The 24,324-nt window shown below is 43.2% G+C and overlaps 1 protein-coding gene across 6 annotated transcripts in view; it reads right to left on the reverse strand.

The window, feature by feature from the left end:
• The window catches only part of NCAM1 (neural cell adhesion molecule 1), a 219,782-nt gene extending 195,505 nt beyond the window's left edge, over positions 1 to 24,277 (reverse strand). For 3 of the 6 annotated variants that reach the window (XM_088657853.1, XM_035139360.3, XM_035139362.3), the window contains exon 1: positions 23,871 to 24,277. In XM_088657853.1, coding sequence (XP_088513979.1) covers positions 23,871 to 23,958 — 88 coding nt within the window. In that variant the 5' untranslated portion in view covers positions 23,959 to 24,277. The remainder of the gene's footprint in view (positions 1 to 23,870) is intronic. The other 3 variants (XM_060268501.2, XM_060268497.2, XM_060268500.2) reach the window with 2 other exon arrangements.
• Positions 24,278 to 24,324: the final 47 nt, after the last annotated feature.

Consider the following 24,324-nt stretch of genomic DNA (forward strand, 5'->3'; position numbering starts at 1 on the left):
ACTGTGTGCAGATTTATGTGCCCCTTTGCTCTCCTTTACAGTTTTTCTTCACATATCATAGTAAATTGGTTGACAAGGAGGCAGGTGGGTGTGACTCTGAGAATGAAAAAAGGGAAGCTTCCCACAATAACAACAAGGAAGGTTAGGATCTTTATGTGCTTTCCCTGCACTACGAAAGCCAACATTAATAACTGAAGAAAGACATAGTGCAGGAAAGAAGTGGAAGGGTGGATTGACAGATTGTCATTATAACAGTAAGCAGCAGTACATCTCAGACTTGTGCATCCCCTCCTCCTGCTCTGTAAACATTTTCAGATCCAAACTGCAGCAAACCGTCCTTTGCCATTTTTTTCAAATGCAACAAACAATGTCCCCTGCTTTAAGGTGAAACAGCAGAGGATGGCTAGCTGCTAAGTAGCAATAAAAGCTGCTAATCTCCTCCCACTGTGTGCATAGCGGAAAGAAGAGCTAGAGTCTGAGGGTGAAGTTCACTGCAGCCCATTCTTGGAATGCTGAACCATAGTTCGAACAAAGGTATGAGCAAGTGGACATCTCCTTAAATGCCCACAGGACATACCTAGTCCATAAAGTTTCTTGCTTTATCCCCTCCTCTCCAATTCATCCATTTAACCCACTCTTTTTTCCGCAGCTTGCCATGGCTGCTGATATATTGGTCCTGTCCACCATCTTTAACTTACAAACTGCACATGTGTGCACGAATACACACAGACACACACTATCAACTGAAAACACAGTAGTCGAGACAGTTATACCACCAGAAACAATTAGACACTTCCAAAAAACCGCTGATTATTCACTGCTGCAACTCCATCCCAGTGGCTCACGCACATGGGTGAATGATGCCCCAAAGCACTGAAGGGTTCACTTAAGCAGATGTACCAGGGACCTGAACAGAAGAATCAAAGCAAAGTAACACAGAATCACCTCAAATGGACTAAATAATTGTCTGTTCTATTGTCAAGCTTAAAAGCTTTTAGCTATGTAGAAGTTTAAAAGTACCATCATTCTCATATACCTACTGTATCTTCCCCATTTCAGACTCCCACATCCTAAAAGTATATTGAATAACAATAAAAACCATTCTTTCAAATTCCCAGAATCCAGATTCACATTTAAAGATGCAACAAAAGATTTTTAAACACAACGCCAGCATATGACTGGAAAGATGGCTTCTTGAACATATTCAATATAGTGGTACCTCGGGTTACGAACTTAATTTGTTCCGGAGGTCCGTTCTTAACCTCAAACTGTTCTTAACCTGAGGTACCACTTTAGCTAATGGAGCCTCCCGCTGCCCCATTTCTCCCGGCATGCAATTTCTGTTCTCATCCTGAGGTAAAGTTCTTAACCCGAGGTACTACTTCCAGGTTAGCGAAGTTTGTAACCTGAAGGTGTTTGTAACCAAAAGTACCACTGTATAGCTCTCCCATCTAAGCCTAAAACCCTTTCTAGTTCCTAGGTATCTTCCTTTAGCTATGGATGAAGAACGGTATACAAATTTAAGAAATAAAATTACTTCTTCCAAAGGACTGAATGGCAACCAATCCCTGGTGATAAACCTAGAGGTTGCACTCAAATGTTCATTTGTCACTTCCTTGTTTTAATGATGTTTTATGCAGCAGAATCACTAAAATTTGTTTTATGCAGCAGAATCACAAAAGATGATCATGATAATGGTGGTCCATGGTTCTTGAGGAGCTGCAGGAGTTGCATGCAGGAAGCATCTCAACAAATAAAAAATGGAGAAGCCACAAGCTTAACGTGAGTTGACAGTGTGATGCAGCAGCAAAAAAATGCTAATGCTATTCTAGGCTGCATCAACAGAAGTATAGTTTCCCAATCAAAGGAAGAGTACTACTCTATTCTGCCTTGGTCAGACCACACTTGGAATATTGTGTCCAGTTCTGTCCAACACAATTTAAGGATGTTGACGAGCTGGAATGTGTGCAGAGGAGGGCGACCAAGATGATAAAAGGTCTGGAAACCAATGATTATGAGGAATTGGGTATGTATTGCCTGGTAAAAAGGCAATAGGATAGCCATCTTCAAATATCAAAAGGGCTGTCACATGGAGGAAGCAGCAAGCTTGTTTTCTCCTGCTTTGGAGGTGAGAACATGAACCAATAGATTCTAGTTTCAGGAAAGGAGATTCCAACTAAACATCAGCAAGAACTTCCTGACAGTAAGAGCTGTTCAACAGTGAAACAGTCTCCCACAAGGTGGTGGACTCTCCTTTCTTGTAGGTTTTTAAGCAGAGGATGGGTGGTCATTTGTCTTGTATAACCTAGCTAAGATTCCTGTGTTGCAGGAGGTTGAACTAGATAACCCCTGGGGTCCCTTCCAACTCTACAATTCTATTATTCTATCAAAAGTGGATCTAGGTGAATGCGACCAGTTCGATTGCACCGCGGGCACAGAGTTTCTGGGCCACCCCAGCAGGCACCACAACTATGACATCCAATGGAAGACAAGAGTGGGAGGGGAATGGATTTTGGCATTGCACAGGGCACCACTGAAATTTGAGGCACCAAGATCCACCACTATGACCTCGGGATCTGAGGTGAGAGGCAGATTTAGCTCTCTCTCAGCAGTGTCCCAGACTGCAATCAGTTGAATTTCTTCCACTGAACTAAATAGCAGACAGTGAAAATCAAGATTGTTCCTATTTGCATAGCAACCTTCATCTGCATAGCTATTTTGTGGGTTGCTTTGGGTCACTGTAGAATGCAAATGAATTCTGCAAACTGGCTTTCTCTTTCCTTTCCTTTGCACATACAATGATATGAAAACAGCCGCCACTAATTCATCATCCTATTTGCGGAATTGGGGGCAACTACTTCTGGGTTTGAGGGTGTTGGTTTATTGTTTCTCTCCAACCCCATTTTTATTATCATCCACAAAAGAAATCTCAGGAGCACAACAGAGGTCAGCTCACTGACACTGTCGTTCTTCCTTTCCAAACTACCTCTGGAAAGGACTACACTTTCAGAAGCCGATTTAGGGGAGTGCGACCAGTTGGCTCATACTGGGTGCCAAGCCAGGAGGGCACCGCAGGGGGCAGCACAACAGTGACTTAGAATGGAAGATGAAAGGCAGGTGAGTGGGTGACAAATTTTGGTATTTACAGGGTGCTGCTGAAATTCGAAAGTCTGAAGTCCACCATGGACAGTGTCCTTCCTGAGGTGCCCTGGGAAGGAAAACTTGCAGCAGAGCTCTACTGCTATTCCTATGCTACTGAAGCCACTGCAAAGCCAGTACAAAACCCCTTCTCTGGTTAAGAACTTAATTCGATCTGGAGGTCCGTTCTTAACCTGAGTCTGTTCTTAACCTGAAGCACCACTTTAGCTAATGGGGCCTCCTGCTGCCGCTGTGCTGCCAGAGCACGATTTCTGTTCTCATCCTGAAGCAAAATTCTTAACCTGAGGTACTATTTCTGGGTTAGCGGAGTTTGTAACCTGAAGTGTTTGTAACCTGAGGTACCACTGTAGCTTTAAAAACTATAATGGTGGGGGTAGGGGTAGTAGATCTCCCTCCCCCCAAAAAAAAATCATTTTGCTCACTCTCAGTTTGTTTTAAGGTTCACCCAAATTGCTGAAGAAGGTGAGACCAGTCGCATTCATGACTGAACCCTAGTTCACCAGTGCTATGCCGCAACGAATTATAGATCTTTGCCCCCCAAATAATAATTGCTTTTATACAAGGTGTATTAAACCTCACTTGCAGCATACTTCGAAATATATTTCATCAGACAAATCCAAACAGAGAACAAGCCCACCTTGGGAAGATACATTAGTTCATTCAAGAAGCCGCAAGAATAGTGTAGCACTACACAGTATCAAGCACAGAAATAGAAAGTCAATAAAGTAAGTGGTGTTTTTTTCTTTCCTTTTCTTAGAGACCAACGGCAATGTTAAAATGAGATCCCCAGCACTCATAGTAACAGCTCTGCTGAAAAGCCAAATGTACCAGCCTCATAATCAAAGACAACAAAAGCATCAGTGGTTCAGTTCCTTTGACTAATTTCTGCAAAGATTTTTCAAGAGTTCAAGCAGCTTCACCCAAAATCAGAATATCAAAGCTCTCTCTTTTTTCCTCTCTGCAGTCTATAATTATTCAAAAACAGATAATTACTTTTTAAAAAACTCTAACATCTTTACATTATTTCATCTGCAACCTTGCAAAATCCACACAAGTCAGAGCTGTTTAATAACTTGGAGCTTGGCCAAACCAATTAAGTTTTACTAAAAGGAAAAATGTTAAAATGTGTACTGAGCATTGAAATCCATGGTGCACTGCTTTTGAAACAGAGGGAACTCTCAGTAATAGTTTGCTGGGAGGTGGAGGGGGGAAGGTGATCCATAAATTTGGGGTGGCCTTGGTAGCCAAGCCAAAAATTCTGATCTCCAGAACCCCATTCCCTCCCCCTTGTTGCATAGCTACAAAGCAACCAAAGAAACCCCCCCCCCGTGCTACCCTTTTCTACAAAAATGGGAGGTGTGGGCATCACTGGTTTGGCCACTGCACAGCCAAGGTACTCCAGGCACCTTGGCCACACAGTAGCCAGAGATCCCCAAAACAGGAAAGGGTAGCAAGAAGTAACTTGCCAATTTGGCCCTGAAGAGCCAAGGTGCTGCATCTAACCTTCTTCTCATTTTGGAGCCATTTTTTGCAACTGCTACGATGATTCCCTCCTATTTCTCTACAGCTCTAATGTTGAGAGGGAGAGGTTGGAGCTTGTCACACTCATCAAAGGGCAGCAATGCATTCATCAGTGCAAGTAAAAATGGGGTAGGGGCTGGACTGTGAAAACATTCTATTGAACTTGATCAACATTTTGAACATTCAAAAAATCTATGTTAGCAGCCTCCAGGCGCACCATATAAATCAATACCAAGTCCAAGTGAGGCCACTGGAACAAGGATCACTGACAGTAGGTTGCAACTCTTCCCTACCAATCACACTACCATGGTAAGGGGCAGACCTGTACTGGCCCCAAGCTGCTACAGGAAGATTACATATCGTGACCAAAATATATACCATATTTTCCCCTGTATTGGACGAGCTTTTTTGACTCAAAAACCACATCAAAAAACTGGGATCGACCAATACATGGATAGTGGCATGGGGGGGAAGCAGTGTGCCGCCAGCCAACTCATTGGCGGGAGCGCAACTTCCCCCAATGCCGCTGCATGCAGTGGGAGCTCCCTGGATTGTTTCCCGCACGCGGCAGCATCAGAGCGCAATGGCTGGTGGGGGCGTAAATTCCCCCGATGCCGATGTGCGCAGGAAACGATCTAGGAAGTGTTTCCTGCCCCCAGCTGTGGGGGGGGGGGGAGAGGCTCAACAACTTTGGGCCATCTCCCCTCATTTTCCTAAAATTGAGTCCCCTAAAATGGGGGGGGGTCTTATACACGGGGGCATCCTATAGACAGAAAAATATGGTGAGTGTACATATACACACATATATACCCAGGACACTGGGTAGTTTTATTGTTGTCTTAATGGAGGAGTGGAGAACCTTTGGATAAGAACACCCATCACCATTGACCAGTGGCCATGCTGGTTGACGCTGATGGTAGTCCAACCACAAATGCAGGGCCAAAGCCTCATGTGTTCCCCTCCCTCATTTTAATGTGTCATAACCTACTTGAGGATCATCTGATCAAAATTCAAGGTACGCATCTTACAAATAAATGAAAGAGTGACTGAAGGCTGGTGCTGGGAACCACCACCATATGTTTAACATGTAATGTAGACAGATTACAGTATTTATTTGTTTAATAAAATTTATACACCTCTTGATTGTTTAAAAAAAACACTTTTGAAGCCTTACAAAATGATAAAAAATAAGATCAAGAGAATTTCACAACCATACTTTAAAACATACAAAAGTTAAATATTAAAACTGATTCTCCATTTTATATCTAAAGATTTGTATGGCCAACATCTTTCAATTTACAATCTTGCTGCAGGTCTTCACTTTGAACATTTCTGTGCCAGAGAAGAAGTGCTAAGGTCCTGCTAGAGTATCCTTAGTGCTCTACATTACATCATTGCCACTCCCCTCTTAACCCTACACCCCCAGCATTCAGGGTGCATACAAGCTCCACGTAAAAAACACAGTGACCAATTGAGGGCTCTTCCATCCACAAAACACTGAAGCAATTCTCTCGCTTTCAGCTTTTTTCACTTGAATGAAATAAAAACCCTTTTCAGAAAACAATTACAATCCGCCCCCCTCCCTGTTCCCCACACCCTCTTTCGGCACACCATGGGATTTCTCCATGCATGCAAAAGCCTTTCAAGGGAGGATTAATATGCAAAGACAGACTGCTTTTTAGTAGCATGTGAAGAACCATCAACAAGCATTTCTTTTTTAAAAAAAAATCCAAGGTTTCATCAATTATTCCCACTCTTTCTTTTCAAGCAGAAGACCATTCAATAATGCCAAACATCTGAGACAATTTGCCAATATTTGTAAACAAATCCAAATTAGCTAATTATGTTTAAATTTAGTCTTTTTTTGCATCCTACAATGGAAATGGTGTCATAAATAATCCACCAAAATGCAATCCGTAATATTTGCGAACTGGAAGAAAACACATTTAAAAAACAAAATGTTAATGGGGGGTTGTTCATTAAAAAAGTCTGATGTTTTCCTCAAAGTGTTTTGTGGTTGCAAAAAGCAGGACAATAGGAGTGATTTTAATACCACACACCACACAAGTGATGGAATTTCAGAAAATGATTGTTTAGAATGATAGCGTAGGCTTTCAACAACAGATGTGAAAGATGAGAAAACCGATTCAGAATCAAGGGCTTTTTTATTATGTCATGAATAAATTTCCATTTCTCTCTTCTTGGTTTTTTCTCTTGTTACCTTCCCACGATAGTATCGTCTTCGCATACAGGCCCAGCTTCTTAATGCCATGAACTTTGTATTTCAGGAACGCAAACTTTGCCCATGGCAACCCTATAATGGAGTCTGAATCTGTTCATTGCCTTCCGATTGTAAACCCTTCTGAAAATCTGTAGCCATTTTCTAAAATGTACCACTTTTAGAGGTGAGAACTCAAAGCTGTATGTCAATCACCTAATCCCAGATGTCAAAGGATTCATGTGAAATTTTCAGTGGCATTTTAAGGATGGACAATGCAACATCCAACACTCCTGACAATTTCAGAAGCAACTTAAGTTTCAGGCAAATAATAACTACTTAAATTGCTCAAACTCTGAAAGATTGGGGGGGGGGGAATCCAGGTACCTGTATGCATCAGAATTTTATCTTTACCTGAAAAGCAAAAGCCAGTGAATATGAAACTGGTTGTGTGCCACCTACAAAAAGCAAACAGTATTCCAGTGACATAGTAAACATATGAGAACTATAATCCAAGATCAACCCAAGACCCATGAAGATCATGAAGACCTGAAAAACTGTAAAGGAACCTGAATGATACACTTTACAAGTGTTTATGGTCTGCAAAAAGCAGGGGTTTGATCACCTTATGCCAGTTCATTTGGATAGGGGGCATACTTCACCTTGTCATGTATCTCCCACTGGCCTGTGTTACACTGGTTCACACTACAGTGGTACCTTGGTTCTCAAACTTAATCCATTCCAGGAGTCCGTTCGACTCCCAAAACAGTTTGAAAACCGAGGCACGGCTTCCGATTGGCTGCAGAAACTTCCTGCACTCAATCAGAAGCCGCAGAGGCCGCGTTGGACATTTGGCTTCCGAAAAATGTTCACAAACCGGAACACTCACTTCCGGGTTTGTGGAGTTCGGGAGCAAAGCCATTTGGCTACCAAGGAACCACTGTGCTGTCCCTTGCCATGAAAAACTTTGATCATCTCTTAAGTGGAGGTTTTTAGCCTCACCATTATCACTAAAAATTGCAAAGAAACCTGTTGTCTGTGAAATTAGCAAAAGGATATAAAAAAGAAGTACTGTATGAACATCCACTAGCCATGGAGAGCCTCTCCAGATCGAGGAAGTAATTGTTCACATCTCTTTAAATTCAAGACAGAAGTACACAAAAGGTTCAGCTTGCAACAAAGACTCTCATGCCTTTTGAGGGGATAGGGTGTGTTTGTGTGTGATATAGATAGATACAGTGATGCCTCGCAGGACGAATTTAATTCGTTCTGTGAGTCAATTCGCTTTGCGAAAAATTCGTCTTGCGAATCCCATAGGAATGCATTGATTTTATTTTATTTTTTGCCCATAGGAACGCATTAATTGAATTTCAATGCATTCCTATGGGAAACCGCAATTCGCTAGACGAATTTTTCACAAAACGAATTTGTCTTGCGAGGCAACCTCCGATCGCAAAACCCATTCGTCTAGTGAAAAATTCGTCTAGCAGGGCATTCGTCTAGCGAGGTACCACTGTAGATAGATACCACATGTATGAATTTATACTGTATGTAACTTTTCAAAAAGTTCCCATGGCTGCCTACAGTATATAAAACAATTCAAAACCATATAAAATGTCAAGCAATAATAGCAGAACATTTCACATCTTCTACTCCAGTTCTAGCAGCCACTTATCTCAATAAAAATAAAATCCCTTTAGCTCTTCTACACCCTCACTAAAAGCAATCATGAATAAAAACGTTTTTAGAGCACACCTAAATAACAGCAAGATGGGGGTTGGTTGTATTTATTGGTAAAGGGATTTACCCAACCATGGTGCAGCCACAGAAATGGCTGGCTCTATCCCTCTTGCCCACCAGTCTAACTTCCCTGTCCAGGGAATATACAAGTAGGTTCAAATGTACCAGATCAAAAGGCTTCAACAGAGGGGGGTGACTCCACTGATCACCAGCACTGAAAATCAACATTAAAAGATTTGGCTCTCTGCCTCCCAGCCAATGAAGATACATTATAGGAAGATTTCAAGGGATGTTCTTCAGTCTCTCTTGGCAACTGTTAAGGACCCTCACCACAGTTTGAGAGCACCATTTTCTACATATATGTAATGCTTTTGTTCTGTTTATCTTATCCAAAGGGATGTAAATTGCTCGTGTGCTAATAAAACTCACTGCCCTGTCAATTTTCATTTTTCCTCATGCCAGCAAAATAAAAATGCAAAAATATACACAAAACCTTTAACATCAGCACATTTTAGCAAAACAATATAAAACAAACACATTGTATTCACCCAGATTAATAGCAGTGAAATCCCAATGAGACTTTTCTTGGCTCATTCTTTTATGAAGAATTAAAACCCACAACTGCAAGATGTAATTCTTTTCTCTCCTTTTCCTTAAGCACTATGTAAAAATATTTTATCCAATCCTTTTCAATAGAACACCACTACAGAAGACACTATCTATTTTCAAACCACCACTTAATAAGAGAATCACTGCTTGCCAGTTGCTCTGTCTTCCAAATATTTTATTTCAATTGTGTTTTGAAGGCTCATGTGTCAGCAAACTGGCTCTCATCCCAAAGGCCTTTAAAAATCAAACAGCCCTGTGGAATGAGTAGCGGAGGAGCAATTGGCCTTTCACATAGTTCATTCAGTGATCTATGAAAATAACTACATGCAGAATTTGGGGAGGGGCTACTCCTATGGACTGCTGCTCAGACTGCTCAAGCTGGTGACTAACAGCCAGGATACCACCACCACCACCACCCCCATACACTTCTTCTCACATTACATTTTTACAGATTTCTCCAGCTGCTTCATTTCTTCATGAGATCCAGAGTGGAACCAGCAGGAAACCCAAGCTCTGCCAGGTGCTCCATTACAAAAGTCTCTTTTTGTATCAGTTTATTACACCATCCTCCAGATCTTCACTGCAGGTGTAAACAATGGGATGGATCAATTTTTTAAAAATGATTCTTTATTATTTCTTTATTATTATTATTATTATTATTATTATTATTATTATTTAACTGGAACTATATTCTACTGAAGTTTAATACAGTGGTACCTTGGGTTACAAACGCTTCGGGTTACAAACTCTGCTAACCTAGAAGTAGTACCTTGGGTTGAGAACTTTGCCCCCAGGATGAGAACGAAAATTGTACGCCAGTGGGAGGCCCCATTAGCAAAAGCGCGCCTCAGGTTAAGAACAGTTTCAGGTTAAGAATGGACCTCCAGAACGAATTAAGTTCGTAACCCGAGGTACCACTGTATTTAAAATCTGAATCAAGCTGATTCATTCCAAACTATGAGTTTGGAATGATTTCATTGTATATCATTGATACTCTGTTACTGAAAACCCAGAGCATGGGTAAAGCACAACAGCTAAACCTCTGACTGGAGCTGAAAAATAAAAGCCAGTTGGATTGCTCTTTCAAGCTAGCACTTTTTTTAGGCTTCTGGCTAGGCTGGAATTCTTGCGGTTCTACGGGGTGAGGTCCCGTTGTTCGGTCCCAGCTCCTGCCCACCTAGCAGTTCAAAAGCACACCAGTCAGTAGATAAATAGGTACCACTGTGGCGGGAAGGTAAACGGCGTTTTCGTGCACTGCTCTGGTTCGCCAGAAGCGGCTTAGCCATGCTGGCCACATGACCCGGAAAAACTGTCTGCGGACAAACGCCGGCTCCCTCGGCCTATAAAGCGAGATGAGCGCCGCAACCCCAGAGTCGTCCGCGACTGGAGCTAACAGTCAGGGGTACCTTTACCTTTACCATGGAAGCCAGTCACACTGCCCCAGATCTATCCCCAAAAGCATTAGGAGGTTGGCCTATGGTTTTTAAACTCCATCTTAACATACAGTTTAAACAGGGTTTTTAAAGTTTGAGGAGTACGCCAGCAAAGTGCAGGATCTAGAAAATCTGGTCCTACATGATGCTACTTGCTGCTTCTTTGTGAGCCATTTCCCTGCACGTAAGAGAAGCAAGCAATTTGCAAAGGAGCATTGACTGCACTGTGCAGGATCAGATCCTCCCATTTAACAGCTGTTAAGCAGGAGGATCCAATTCCCCATATCGTACTGGACTGATGCCTCCTGTAGAGCACTGATCCTGTAGAGTGTCAGGCAGGAAAGTGAACTGTGGCATGGGGCCTACCTTCTCCTGGGAAGATGCAGCCACCGGTCAGGTAGGTCTCAGCCTTTTCAGTTTTCCTACCCTTCCTGACTAATGCCCTACTCTGTGCCAATCCAGTTTAACTTGCTGTGATCTGTGGCTGCATATGTACCTGACTCATCCAAGACCGGAGGCCCTCCAAATATGCCCAATTCGGCTTGGGTACAGGAGTGCCTGGCGTGCTCTGGTCCACGGGGTCACAAAGAGTCGGACACGACTAAACGTCTAAACAACAACAATTGGCCAAATCTGATGTACAGCCCTAATCGTTAGCACTGTTATGCAAGACAGTAAACAGATAAAGGCCGAAGCCATAATTAATTAGCAAATTTAACTGCAGGGTAGACATAGCTCTATGAGCTATCTCTTAGATTGCACCAGCAGTGAAGTAAAAAACAATATCTAAAAGAAGGAAGCTGATCAATTACCGTAAATGGTTTCTAGTTTGCAGTTTCCTGTTAATATGAACAATCTGAAAGCAGAAAACACTTGTACCTGTAATTTTTTTAGTTCCCTAAGACAGGTTTAAGAAACACACAAGCATAGCAACTCCTAGAAAATGCCATCAAGAATAGCTTAACTAACTTAAAATAGAAGAGAAGGGGTTTTTTACTGGGGAGGGGGGAGTCAGGCAGAATATGGCGTAGTGCCATCATGGATATAATCCCCATCCACTCTGCCATGTTGTCATGCCCTTACTTACTTACTTTTTTTATTTATTTTACTCAATAAATGCACAGTCACCTTTCAGGATGGAACTGTGAAAGACTTGCAGAATGGTTTGCTATGTTTTGCTATATTTCTTTGTTTCGGGGTTAATTGGTGTTCCTAATATAAAATTTGTTTAATGACCTTGCTATTTTATACAGTATTGTTTTCATTGTATTTATTGAACTTTTACTGCATATATTTAAATATGTTGTTCCTTGTTTGGGGTTCACATGAAAGGGCCATACAAGTGTTACAGGCCACCCCAATCTCTGGAAAGCAGTAGCAAGATTCCAGGAGTCCTGACACTTAACTAAGGTTTGTGTTCCTTTGGAATGAGGCACAGCAGAGACTAGTGTCTTTATGAAACATGGTTTATTCACACATATTTACACTTGAGTTTTATGGAGAGAGTTCACAGCTTTGCATCTCAAGAGGGGCTTGTCCTTCCCAGCAGCGCAGCATTGGATTCAGACGCATCCTAAGCACCATCCCCATATCTCTGTAACAGCCTCAACCAGCCAGCCAATATGGCTGCTGCCTTTGAGTCCCTCCATAGAATTCTGCCCACTTCCTCCTTCTGCTTCCCACCAGCACTTGCAGAAAACCACTTCTCCACTTCTGCTTCCAGCTTCCCCCACTGCACCCCAGTGACCCTGGCAACCTCTGTTTCTCAAGCCCAAATCAGTTCACAATCCCAAGAGCAAAAGCCTCCACCCGTTGCAGTAGTCCATCGGGGTAATCACATAGCTCCTGGGGTCATCACAGAGCTCCAGTAGCTTACACGGCTACACAAGATTCCTGGTTCGCAGCAATTTCAGAGTATTAGCTACTGGGATTTTGCCTTTTGCACAGTTCTCACTTCCAGGACATCAAACAATCACTCTGTGGCTCAAAACCACAGGCTGAGTGTTTCTGGGGCTCTCTTATTCCATCTTTGTCTTCCCTCTGGTTGTGAACCTCCAAACCAACCCCCCAGCCCCAAAACAGCTTCTGCAGCCATTCCAGGACACAATTTCAGGATTCCAGCTGCTCCCTCTCTGGCACACGGGGAATATCCTCCACTTCTCTTCCTTGTACTACCCTCCAGCAAATAAATAAATAAATAATAACAATAATAATAATAACAACAACAATAATAATAATAATAACAATAATAATAATAATAATTTATTATTTATACCCGGCCATCTGGCTGGGTTTCCCCAGCCACTCTGGGCAGCTTCCAACAGAAAAATGAAATAAAATAATCTATTAAACATTAAAAGCCTCCCTAAACAGGGTTGCCTTCAGATGTCTTCTAAAAATCTGGTAGCTGGGTATAAAAATCTGGGCGGGGTATAAATAATAAATTATTATTATTATTATTATTATTATTATTATTATTATTATTATTATTATTTTCACTGACATGTGCCAGTGTGGGTGGGAATATGAGAAGGGCTAGCAACAAGGGCTGACCTGGCTGGATGCATCCCTGCCTTTTCCTTTTTGGTCTCAGCACTCAAACAACCAGCAGCAAAACTCACTCAAGAAAAGCAGTTTTTTTCAGTTGCTGGTTAAGAGAGGGAAATGGAACTCAGCAGACAGGATGGAATGGCACTGAAGACCACCGAGGTAAAGCTGTGTCATTCTCAATAGTATTCTGTGTGAGTCCAATCTTCTCAAGCCACTATTAACTTGATAACTCTTCACAGACATCACCTCCATTTCACAGAATAAATCCAGCACCATGATGAAAGACCATCAACAAGACCATCTTTTAAATTTATAGATGTAGCAGTAGATCTCCAAAATTCCTCATGGGAAACCTGATCCCTTCTCTGTGTCTGTAATATATTCAGGAATAAAAAGGAATTTTTAGTATGACAAATTCAACACGGAGTGAGAGTTAGGTTTATATGTGACTAGCTTATCAGCCATGTGCTGGGTGTCATGCTAGTAGGTAAGTTAAAAGGGAATACTTGGATAGCTATTCCTTTAGTAATCTCCTTTTTCTTTTCTTTTAATCAGCTCTAGCCCAGAGGCATTCCACAAGTGGAATTTAAAATTAAAAACCCAAAAGCAGAGGCTTCTCTTGTTGAGGAGACCTTTCCCTTCTGAAAGTAGAATCAGGGGTTAAGGGTACATTAAGGGTGCAGGAAAGTGTACAGCAGGTCTCTCTAACCTAGTACCCTCCAAATGTTTTAGATGACAACTCCCGTCATCCCAACCATTGGCCATGCTAACTGAGGCTGATGGGATTCCTAATCCAAACACTGCTTCCCTCTTGTCTAGAGGGTACCAGGTTGGGAAAGGCTAGCCTATAGCTTAGTCTGTATCATGGTGCACCCATTATAACTCTTCCAGTACTGTTGCAAAATGTAAATACATGTAAATACATCATGGAATAGCAGAGCATGCTGACAAAAATAGGTGGGGTATTGGAAGCAGGTACAGTCCTGCCAACTCTTGGTTATTGCTATACAGTATTTCTATCTTTTCAATTTTCTACTACTTCCTAAGTTATTTGGGGGAGTGGGGGAGAGCCTGACTGCAACCATAACACAAGAATCATTAGCTTTGACCCCAACCTTAATCTTCTCCCTTCTAATCTTCGAATTGCTACACTCACAGTCTGAGCCATAAAACCAAAAGCATTATTTCATTCTGAAATATCATCCTCTGGTTTCTTATATATATTTTTATTTGGGTGCACAATCTGGTCGCTGTACTGTAAACTGAAAAACAAATACTTACAGATCAGCTTCCCCCAAAGTGATGCCCTCCAGATGTTTTGAACTACAACTTCTACCAGCTAACATAGTTGGTGTGAGTTATAATCCAGAACACCTGGAATACACCAAGTTGAGGAAGGCTGTAACAGATAGATATTCCAGCACTTAGCAGTGGTTCTGTAAGACAGTTATAAATACAGTGTATTAAAAGCGTTTGAAAACCTGCCATTTGGCATTCAGGGTAACATCAAAAGGCAAAGCTACTAATGAGCAGCTGCAAGAGAGAAGCAGTGTTTCAACACTACAAACAGGAAAGGGCATAATAACAGCACCACCAACCCCAACTCATTTACATCACTTTGCATCAGCAATAGCTTTAAGGTTTGGCACTGTGCTTTTCCAAACAAAGGGACCACAAACAGTGCAAATCTGACCTTCAAAATCTACTGCTATGAATTTAATGCCTAACAAAAGATATTGTTACCAGCTACCCCAATCTCTGCCAAGTGGTGCACAAGATTCCAGGGGTCTTGGCACCGGGTTTTGTTTTCTTTGGAATGAGGCATGGCAGAGTCAGCAGTGTCTTTAAGAAATATGGTTTATTTACACATATTTACGCAGGTGGTGCTGTGGGTTAAACCACAGAGCCTAGGGCTTGCTGATGCGGTCTGTACCTTTGTGCTTTGATCAGCAGTTCGAATCCCTGCAACGGGGTGAGATAGGTCCCTGCTCCTGCCAACCTAGCAGTTCGAAAGCACGTCAAAGTGCAAGTAGATAAATAGGTACCGCTTCAAGCAGAAAGGTAGACAGCGTTTCCGTGCGCTGCTCTGGTTTGCCAGAAGCAGCTTTGTCATGCTGGCCACATGACCTGGAAGCTGTACGCCGGCTCCCTCGGCCAATAACGCGATATGAGCGCCGCAACCCCAGAGTCAGTCACGATTGGACCTAATGATCACTTTTCCTTGGAGGGGTGGGAATGATTCCAGATACCCACTTTATTCTCTCCTCCAAAAAACAGTAAGTGCTACCAAAAAAAATGCCAGTATCATTGCACTCAGAAGAGACCCCCTCATTGTGGCAAACTTTGACAACTCTTGGTATTGCATGCAAAGCTATATGGCACCATTAATTCTCCCTGGTAATAGATGGTATGTGTAGTATACTGTACATACCAAAAGCTGCTCTCCCAAAAATGTGCTGTACAAGATTGGGAAAGTATTTTGAATTCTTAGGAGCCAGTACTGAATTTTTAGGCAAGAACATTTTTTTAATGTTAAAAAAAAAGTGCTGAGGTGAACAAACACCTGGGGTTCCTTGGGCTCTGACTTCATGTATGTGTACATCCCAGTCATCCTGTAACATCTGTCCCAAAGGAGCACAAGGTAGACCAGAAATTTGCTGCTCACATTTGAACTCCCTATAAAAATGTTATAATACTTCAAAAACTGCACACACACTAATAAAACCAGGGGGCAGGAAACCTGCATATACCTCAAACTCCTTCAGGGATCAGTAAAATGAGGGGTGGTGTTCTTTTCACATCAAGAAACATAAAGTGTGTTTTTTATCTCATTTGGCTGCTGTTTGTTGTTCCCTCCAGACTTGATGGTAGCAGGTGCATTTTCTCCTCCTCCCCCCCACATCAATTGTTTCTGGTCTCGTGCCACCTGACTCATTGTAGTCTATATCTTCTTTTAAGAGTAAGGTGCCAATTTTTATTTTCTCCTTATGGCAAAATACATGATATCTGTAAAATATAAATCTGGAGCTCAGCCAGGAAAACATCAAGGCACTTTGCAGCCTGGAACACAGCCATAATCCTTGAAAGAACTAAAATATTGAAATTCATTAAATTAAAATTAACTGTCCCTTTAAAAAAAATCAACTGGTCAAGACCAAGATCCTCAAGTCTGCATGTCAATATGTGGAAGGATTATATATAGAAAGCTCTCTATTATTTAAGAAATCGTATAGTACTCAGCATGAGCATACAAGATGAGGAGCCATCTGCTGTATCTATAAATGAAGCCCTGCGTTATAAAAGGAATATTTTTTTAATCTGAAAAGTAAATTAGGGTGTCGCTATCCCTGGACCACAGAAAATGTAAACAAAAGGGAAGGTGATTTTGAAAGATGTGTTAGGGTGGGCACAAAATAAGCCTTTATTCCTACCCCACTGGGTGATCACAGCTGAGTTTATTGAAGGCTTCTTCACTACACCCCTGCAGCTATCTCCTTTTCTCTGCTTTCATTTAAGCTACTGTAAATAGGAGACCGTTTTGTTTTTAATTGGTATAATATGGTTGATGGAACCCTCTAGTCACCATTTTGTCTGTCTTTTGTTTGCAGCCATGTTTCCCCCAAGAGGAAAGGCTTAGTACATTAAAACAGTTCCGTTGTTCTATGAAAGGAAAATGTTACTCGTGACACCAAAATTTGGATTTCGCTTTTTCCTATTTGTAATTGGCTTCTCCATTTTATGTATGTTGAAATGATGCCTTCATGCAGCTCCTCAAGAACCCTGGACCGTTATTATAATCTTTTGTAACACTACTGCATAAAACATCCTTTAAAACAAAGAAGTGACAAATGGACATATGGGTGCTCACTTCTGGGAAATATAAATTGCCTCCCTCATTTCAGGGATGGGGAGCATAGCTGCCAAGTTTTCCCTTTTCTCGCGAGGAAGCCTATTCAGCATAAGGGAAAATCCCTTTAAAAAAGGGATAACTTGGCAGCTATGATGGGGAGCCTCAAGCCCAGGGGCTAAATGCAGTCTCCAGGTTCTATATGGCCCTCAAGACTGGCAATGCCCCTCAGTAGCCCTTCTTCATGCCATTTTAAAGTTTGTTTGTTTTTAAGAAAATGTCCTTGAACTCTGCCAATGCTTCTTGCTTGCCTGGATGGAGTGGTAAAGGATCTAGCCTACCACACGGAAGTAAAATTCATATTTGTTGTTTTGTGCACTTTTGCCTCTGGACCAGCCCACAATTAGCAATTTGCCCCCAGAAGCTTGTCTAGAAGGGAATGCAGCCCTCAAGTTGAAAATGGTTCCCCAACCCTACCCTATTTCCTTGTCACCTGAAGTACAATTCATAGCATGGATCCAAAAAACAAGGCCGGTATTTGGTGATAGCAGTGTATTGTGGTAGGACAATGAAGTCACTTTCAATAGTAGATGGTATGTTAGTATGCATATGACAGCTGGGAAAATGCGTGAGATGAAATGCATAAACAGTTGATTAACTGGAGGATGAGCAGAAAGGGCAAGGACAGAGCAAGAATAGGTGAAAACCACACACTTCACACGGAAGGCTAGTTTAGCGGTTTTCATAATTTGCTAACTACAGTCATGTAAGAGGCAACAACACCCTATTGTGGTTTGTTGAGAGAAATCTTAAGAACAAGGAACAGTTAAAAGGAGGTTGTATCCATCATTCCTACACAACAGGTGTTGTGTGGTTGGAATGTATGTTCTAGGACAAGACACATTCCCACAGAAATAAAGTTGGTTGGGATGTGATCTTACTTGGAAGACTTGGGGGGGGGGGGGAATCCCTAACAGCATTGGACCAAAGAGTTTTAAACGTTTTGTCCAGTGCAGATGAGGACCAAACAGTAACTATGCTAATGGTGGCGGGTGACAATCTATGCATTAGTTTCTCCAGGATCAATGGCCAATGTACCATGAATGCTACTCCAATACTCTTGTTTTCTGATGTTTTGATATAAATTTAAATTGTGTACATTACTGTATATGTTTGTTTGTTTTTTGTAAGCCATTTTGAAAGACACGTGAAAAGCTGTGTACTGTATACATTTTAAAAACAAATAATAGCTTTGAAAGTACAGTGGGTGTAGAAGAACTAATTTTATATGAGGTGTTGTGGGTTTCCCATCAGATTTCTGTGAGAATACCAAGTGGTGTAGTTTGCCAAGACTCATCTGAATTCCCCAGCACCACCTCTAGTCAGGAAGAGGGGGCAAGCAAGGTTGTGTGTCAAAAATAACAACAGGCTGCAGTTTGAATTTGAGAGACACATAGAGAGCTGGGGTTTGGCTCTGTATGCATCTTAGGGTGCTGGACTTCTCCCAGAGAGCTGATGACAGCAGCTGACTTTGTCCTATGGAGTCTTTAACCTGTGCCACTACTCATATGTTCATAAATAAAGGCAAATATTACACAAAATACCAATAAGCTTTCATTTGCCTCATTCCAACGGAAACCAAACCCGGCCCTTATTACTCTGCTCAGAGAAGTGGTATAGACTTCTTTCTTTTCATTGGTGATCACTCGTAGCCGAGTAAGATTGTCTTCCATGAATACAGTCTTAGCATTGGGTTCGGTCCGTAAGTGACTGTGGAGGCCAATTCTGGATCAATTTTATTAAAATTAGTGGTATAGGCCAGGCATCCCCAAACTTCAACCCTCCAGGTGTTTTGGACTACAATTCCCATCATCCCTGACCACTGGTCCTGTTAGCTAGGGATCATGGGAGTTGTAGGCCAAAACATCTGGAGGGCTGCACTTTTGGGGTGCCTGGTATAGGCTGTTAACAGTGAGAAGAGAAGATGGAGATAAATAGGTAGCCTATAAAGAATATGTATGCAAAATAATCTCTTGCAATAGATCAGGGAGGGGCAACCTGTGGCACTGGACTACAATTCCCAGCATTCCTGATCATTGGGCATGTTGGCTGGGGCTGATGGGAGTGGAACATCTGGAGGACAACAGGTTTCTCTAGGATTCTATGATCTGTAACAAATACTGTAACTTCTACATCTTTCTTCCACTCAAATACAAAATATAGAGGTACAATTTTACACAATTAGTTTATTTATTGTTAATTAAATAATTTAATAATTTAATTATTAATTTATTTACATGTATTGTTAATTAAACAATGAAAGTGTTCAAAGTCCCACTTTCAACCACAATGGTGCTATGCAATGCATGCTAGTTAAAGTATGCCAATAGATAATAATCTGTATTAAATGGTTTTGAGCATGCATTAAGAATGTGAGTGTCTGGAATTTTCATGGAAAGCTCCTGGTATTGCCTGCATGAGTCCACTACATAGAGGTGAGGAATAGAACTGTATGAGGTGTGTTGTGTTGTAGCAAAAATGAGGGGGGGGAGGAGTAATCCAGTTGAGGTTTCAGTTGCATATGTATACAGTAATGGTAATTTGTTTGAGTTACGTTTGCAATTTTTGTCATGGCAATGGTGAAATATCAAGTGTATGAGTGATCACTGGGCTTTGACGTGTCAGTATCTTGAGAAGATGCATGGAATCCCAACAGTGGTTGTTTGCAGACTATGTGACCAGTGGCAGACTTTGAGCTTTCACAAGAAAATTCTGCAAAGCCAAAATTTGCCCCACCACCACCACTCCAATCTTCCATTGCTTGTCATTGTTGCAACACCCCCTGCAGCGTCCTCTCTTGGCTTGGTGCCCAATGTGGGAGAACCAGTTGCACTTCCCTAAATCCACCTCTGATGTGACAGCAACTGTTATTTGCACTGATCGGATGTGTTATCTCAGCAATACTGGGCAAGGTAGCAGTAAACCTCAGCAAAGAGCTGTTGCAGGTTGGAAAAGAAGCAATGGATTCAACTTGCAAGCAATAATATTTATTGTTTACAGTATTCCTTTTGTAAAACGCTTTGGGTTGTTTTTGTTTCACAAACAAGCAGTATATTAATTTTATGAAATAAATAAATAAAGAGTAGATTGTCCAAACAAACTACAGACTCACCTTTCCTGGAGCTTCACACGTTCACTACATACTTATGGGTGAACTGGGTATTTTTAACCCATTTAAATGCATACATAACTAGAGGTGGTAACTTATGCAAGACCTATTCACGCAGAACATAAAGAGTAAATAATTTGGTGTACATGGCATAGGATTCTAACGCAGGCTGAGCTATTGCAACGATGGGTACAAACCTGTGAGGCCTCTTACTGAAATCAGGTGAGGGAATACTATCTTTTTAGAGTGAAGTGAGGAACCTTTTCAGTCTGAGGGCCACATTCCCTTCTAGACAACCTTCCAAGGGCCATATATCAGTGATGGGTGGGGTTAGAGACAAAATGGGGAGGAGCAACAAATGCAATTTTTTTAAATCTTTGTACAGCAAGCAAGTTTCTACACACACATTGCCTCCATCCAGGCAAGCAATAAGCATTATCAGAGTTCAAGGACACATTCCAGCCAGGCAAAAGCATTCATGGAGGGTGTGAAGAAAGGCCAGCGAAGGGTGTGGCCTGGGGAAAGTCCCAAGGGCCAGACAGAGAAGCTGGAGGGCAACACCTGGCCCCTGACATTCCCTATCCTGGTGCAGAGTTTCAAAAGCACGGAGCATCATTCACGAAGGAGGGAATCACAGCAAAGTCTCCAACCTTAAGGCCAACAAGGGTACTGAAAGGGGTGCTTACCATGACAGTGGCTGTAGTACTACAGGACTTGATAACAGACTTAGGAACTCCCCATTTTCTATGAGGAAGGCTGACCCTTTGCCTTGATGGGACAAGGGATTTTGTGACGTTTTCGTAATGATGGAGACCAGTGACAGAAGGTGCTTCCAGGCATCGGATGCTTACTTGGAATGGGTGCTCTTCATGCACGCAAGATTTTTTTCGCACCAACCAAATAACGTCACTGCAAGCAAAATGCCAGCCTGCATTCCCGCCCATTTAATATTTACGGTACTGGGGGAGAAGCGGATCTGATAAATTGAAAATATCCTGTTGCCAACAGCTCCTTTCCAACGACCCCCGTTTCTCAGCATTAAGCCCAGAATGCGAGGGTGGCATTTGTGAGGGATCTAGCTGGCCCCAGGAGAATAAAACAAGCTACTAGCAGCCATGAAAGTGGGAAGCTTCTTCAGGTGAGGCTGCGTTTCCACGGGGGTGGCACGGCTGAGGTATTTTTATCATTTGTCGCAGTTCTGTGGGGATTTCCATCAACAACAAGCGAGAGACGCCTGGCACCAGGCAAGCGCAGTGCCAGGTGGGGCTGAGGGATTCTAGTCTGCCTCCTCTTCAGCTGTATCTTCATGTGGGGTGGGGGTGGGGGGCAATTTCACAGTGTGTACTGAGACGAGGAGTAAACCTCTGAGAAACAACTATCACTGTGTGAAGTCCACAAATGTCGCATTCTTGGTACATGTGGAAGAGGTTTTCAGTGTAATAAAATAATTGGTGAGGAGGTGGTATAGGAATCTGCTTTATAATATGCCTAACAGTCAGAAGCTGTGAAGCGTCGTGGATTTTATTTTATATTTGCGGGGAGAGAAGGGACATTTGGCTGCATTGGCGGGCTGCCCCTCTGAGGTAATGATGCCCGTTAGGAACTGGAGGGGAGGGGGCGCTCCCGAGGGGCGGGGTTGCTCCGAACGTTGGGCTAGCAAAAAGAGGGAGAGAGAGAGACCCTAACGGCATTTCCCGCTCGGCCTCTGCTAGGTTCTGATTGGCCGACGACTCAATCAACAATCCCCCCCCCCACGCACGCGCGCGCACACACACATACACCTCAGCCCTGGCAGTGTGGCTCGCGCTCGCCCGCCGCTTCCATCGCAAGCAGAAGCAGCAGCAGCGTGCGCGCACTCCATCTATTGCAATGCGCGCGCGCACACACACACGGCGCGTACAAGCCGCTGGGGATGGAAAGCGGGGGGGGGACGGGTTTGCACTGTGGGGAGCTTCCTCCCCCCCGTACCCAGATTTGATTTGATTTTTAAAAATTTAAAAAAGCAGTTCCCCCATTTGCGCTGCCATAAATTCACAGGAGTCACACGCAGCCCCACCTGGCCCCTTTGCAACAACGACGTCGCCTCCCTTATCCGTTTGTTTATCTATCTTATCTATTGAGCGAGCGAGCGAGCAATCCTGTGGTTCCCCCCCCCCCCCGCGCCACTCCCGGCCAAAAGCAGGGATGTATTTGCAAAATGCAAAGCGTCGATTTCCCTCCACCACCACTCCCGGCTGCAAATAATAATGATAAGAATAATGGTAAGAATTGCCTGTGGGGAATTTGCAGCAGCCTTTCGCTGGTGTTCTGAAGAAATAAACAGCCCCAATCGCCGCCTCGCTCCCCCCCCCTCCCCACGCGCTTCAGCTGCTCACACGGCGGCACCATTAACACATCGCACGCAGCATCCTCACCCCCCCCCACTTCTCTCCTCCCTCCATTGTCTGCAATTGGCAATAGACACAAGCCTGAGTATCACACAAGGGGGGGAGAGAGAGAGAGACAGGAGGGCTGATCTCGCCACTATTTGCATCTCCCTCCAATCTCCCCCCCCAAAAAAAAAAATAGAGTCATCAAACGTGCCCGAGCCCTCCCCCCCCCCGCATGCCCTTGGTTCACGCCCTCTCCATCCACCCCCCGCTTTCTATTCTGCTTTTCCACTTTCTGCTGTCAAACCGCTCGGTCTCTGGACCATCTTCCCTTCTCTGTCTGCCTCTTGCCAACCCCCCCCCCGCGCCTCGCCCGCCCCTGGTTCCAGCCAATCCCTCAATTCTGTATGCTCTTTTGAATGAGAACAATGTTGCTCGTGAAGCAAAGACACCATGCACTCAGCCCGGGGGGGGGGGGGGGGCGAGCAAGGACTCCGAATAAATTCCAAAAGCGAGACGCTCTCTCTCTCGCCCCCCCCCCCGCCAGCTCCACAGGGTTTCTTAACTCCCTCTCTCCCTCCACCCCAACCCCGCCGCAACCCCCGGACCAATTCCACTCCCGGATTTTCTTTCCCTCGTGCCCCCTCTAGATCTCAAATTTGCAAACCGTTAACAAAATAGAGCAGTCTTGACAATCCTCCGAGGCAGGCAACGGCAGAAGGGGGTCCCTGCCATTTTTAATTTTTTAAAAAGAAATAAAAATTGAGAGGACCCCCCCACGCCTGGTTTATTCTGAAGATGCTAGAGTTAGATCTTGGGGTGGGGAATAGGAGGGGGGGCTCATGTTTAGCATTCCGAGTGGTTGGAGCAGCACCTCCCATATAAACCAAACGTCTCCTAGCACCATCAAGTCACCAAAAAATGTTTCCTTCAAAAAAAATGTAGGCATGCAACAAGGATGGAGAATTTGGGAGGGGGGGAGCAAAAGCAACGGTCACAAAAAAATAAGAAAAACCTCACGCGTACAAATTCCACGCGACAAATATTTGGCGGAAGAAGCCAGCCGAGAAGGCAATTGCAAAGCCCCCCGGTCTGCCATCCAAGCAAACAAACCGGATTCCATCCCTTGCTGCAAACTGAAGCCGGGGGCGCGGGGTGGGGAGTGTAAGGCACCAGCATCCAATCCAGAGGAAATTACATGCAAATAATCATCACTTTAAGGTTTTCTTTTTTTAAAAAATGCAAAAAGGTGTACCTGCAGTCCCGATGAATAGCAAAGTCCAGATGAGAGCCTTGCTTTGAAGCATTGTCATCTGCTGAATGGAGACGAAGTTTTCTTGCATATATATTTTCCTCTTTCAATAGGAACCTAGGCCGGTTAAGACGAGAGATTCAGGTGCAAAGCGAAGAAGGGTGGGGGGAGACGTGGGAAAAAATCCCCCCAGAACGGTGTAATATTTTAATATATATATATATATTATTTTGTCCAGCTGCTATCTAGCTGCTTTCATGAGCTGATCAGAGAATGAGTGACAGTCCCAGCCTCAGCACACAGGCACAACAAGAGATCCCTGCGCCGTCCTGGATTTGCTTTGGTGGGATTGTTGGGAAGGGAGGAGGGGCGTGGCACCTCACCGTGTTCTTCCACCCAGACTGGCCACCGAAATAGTACAGTGCAATAAGCATCAAGGAGTACTGGAGAGAAGCAG

The sequence above is a fragment of the Zootoca vivipara genome, chromosome 14 (assembly GCF_965207765.1).
Source record: "Zootoca vivipara chromosome 14, rZooViv2.hap1.1, whole genome shotgun sequence".
NCBI classification, from domain to species: Eukaryota; Metazoa; Chordata; class Lepidosauria; order Squamata; family Lacertidae; genus Zootoca; species Zootoca vivipara.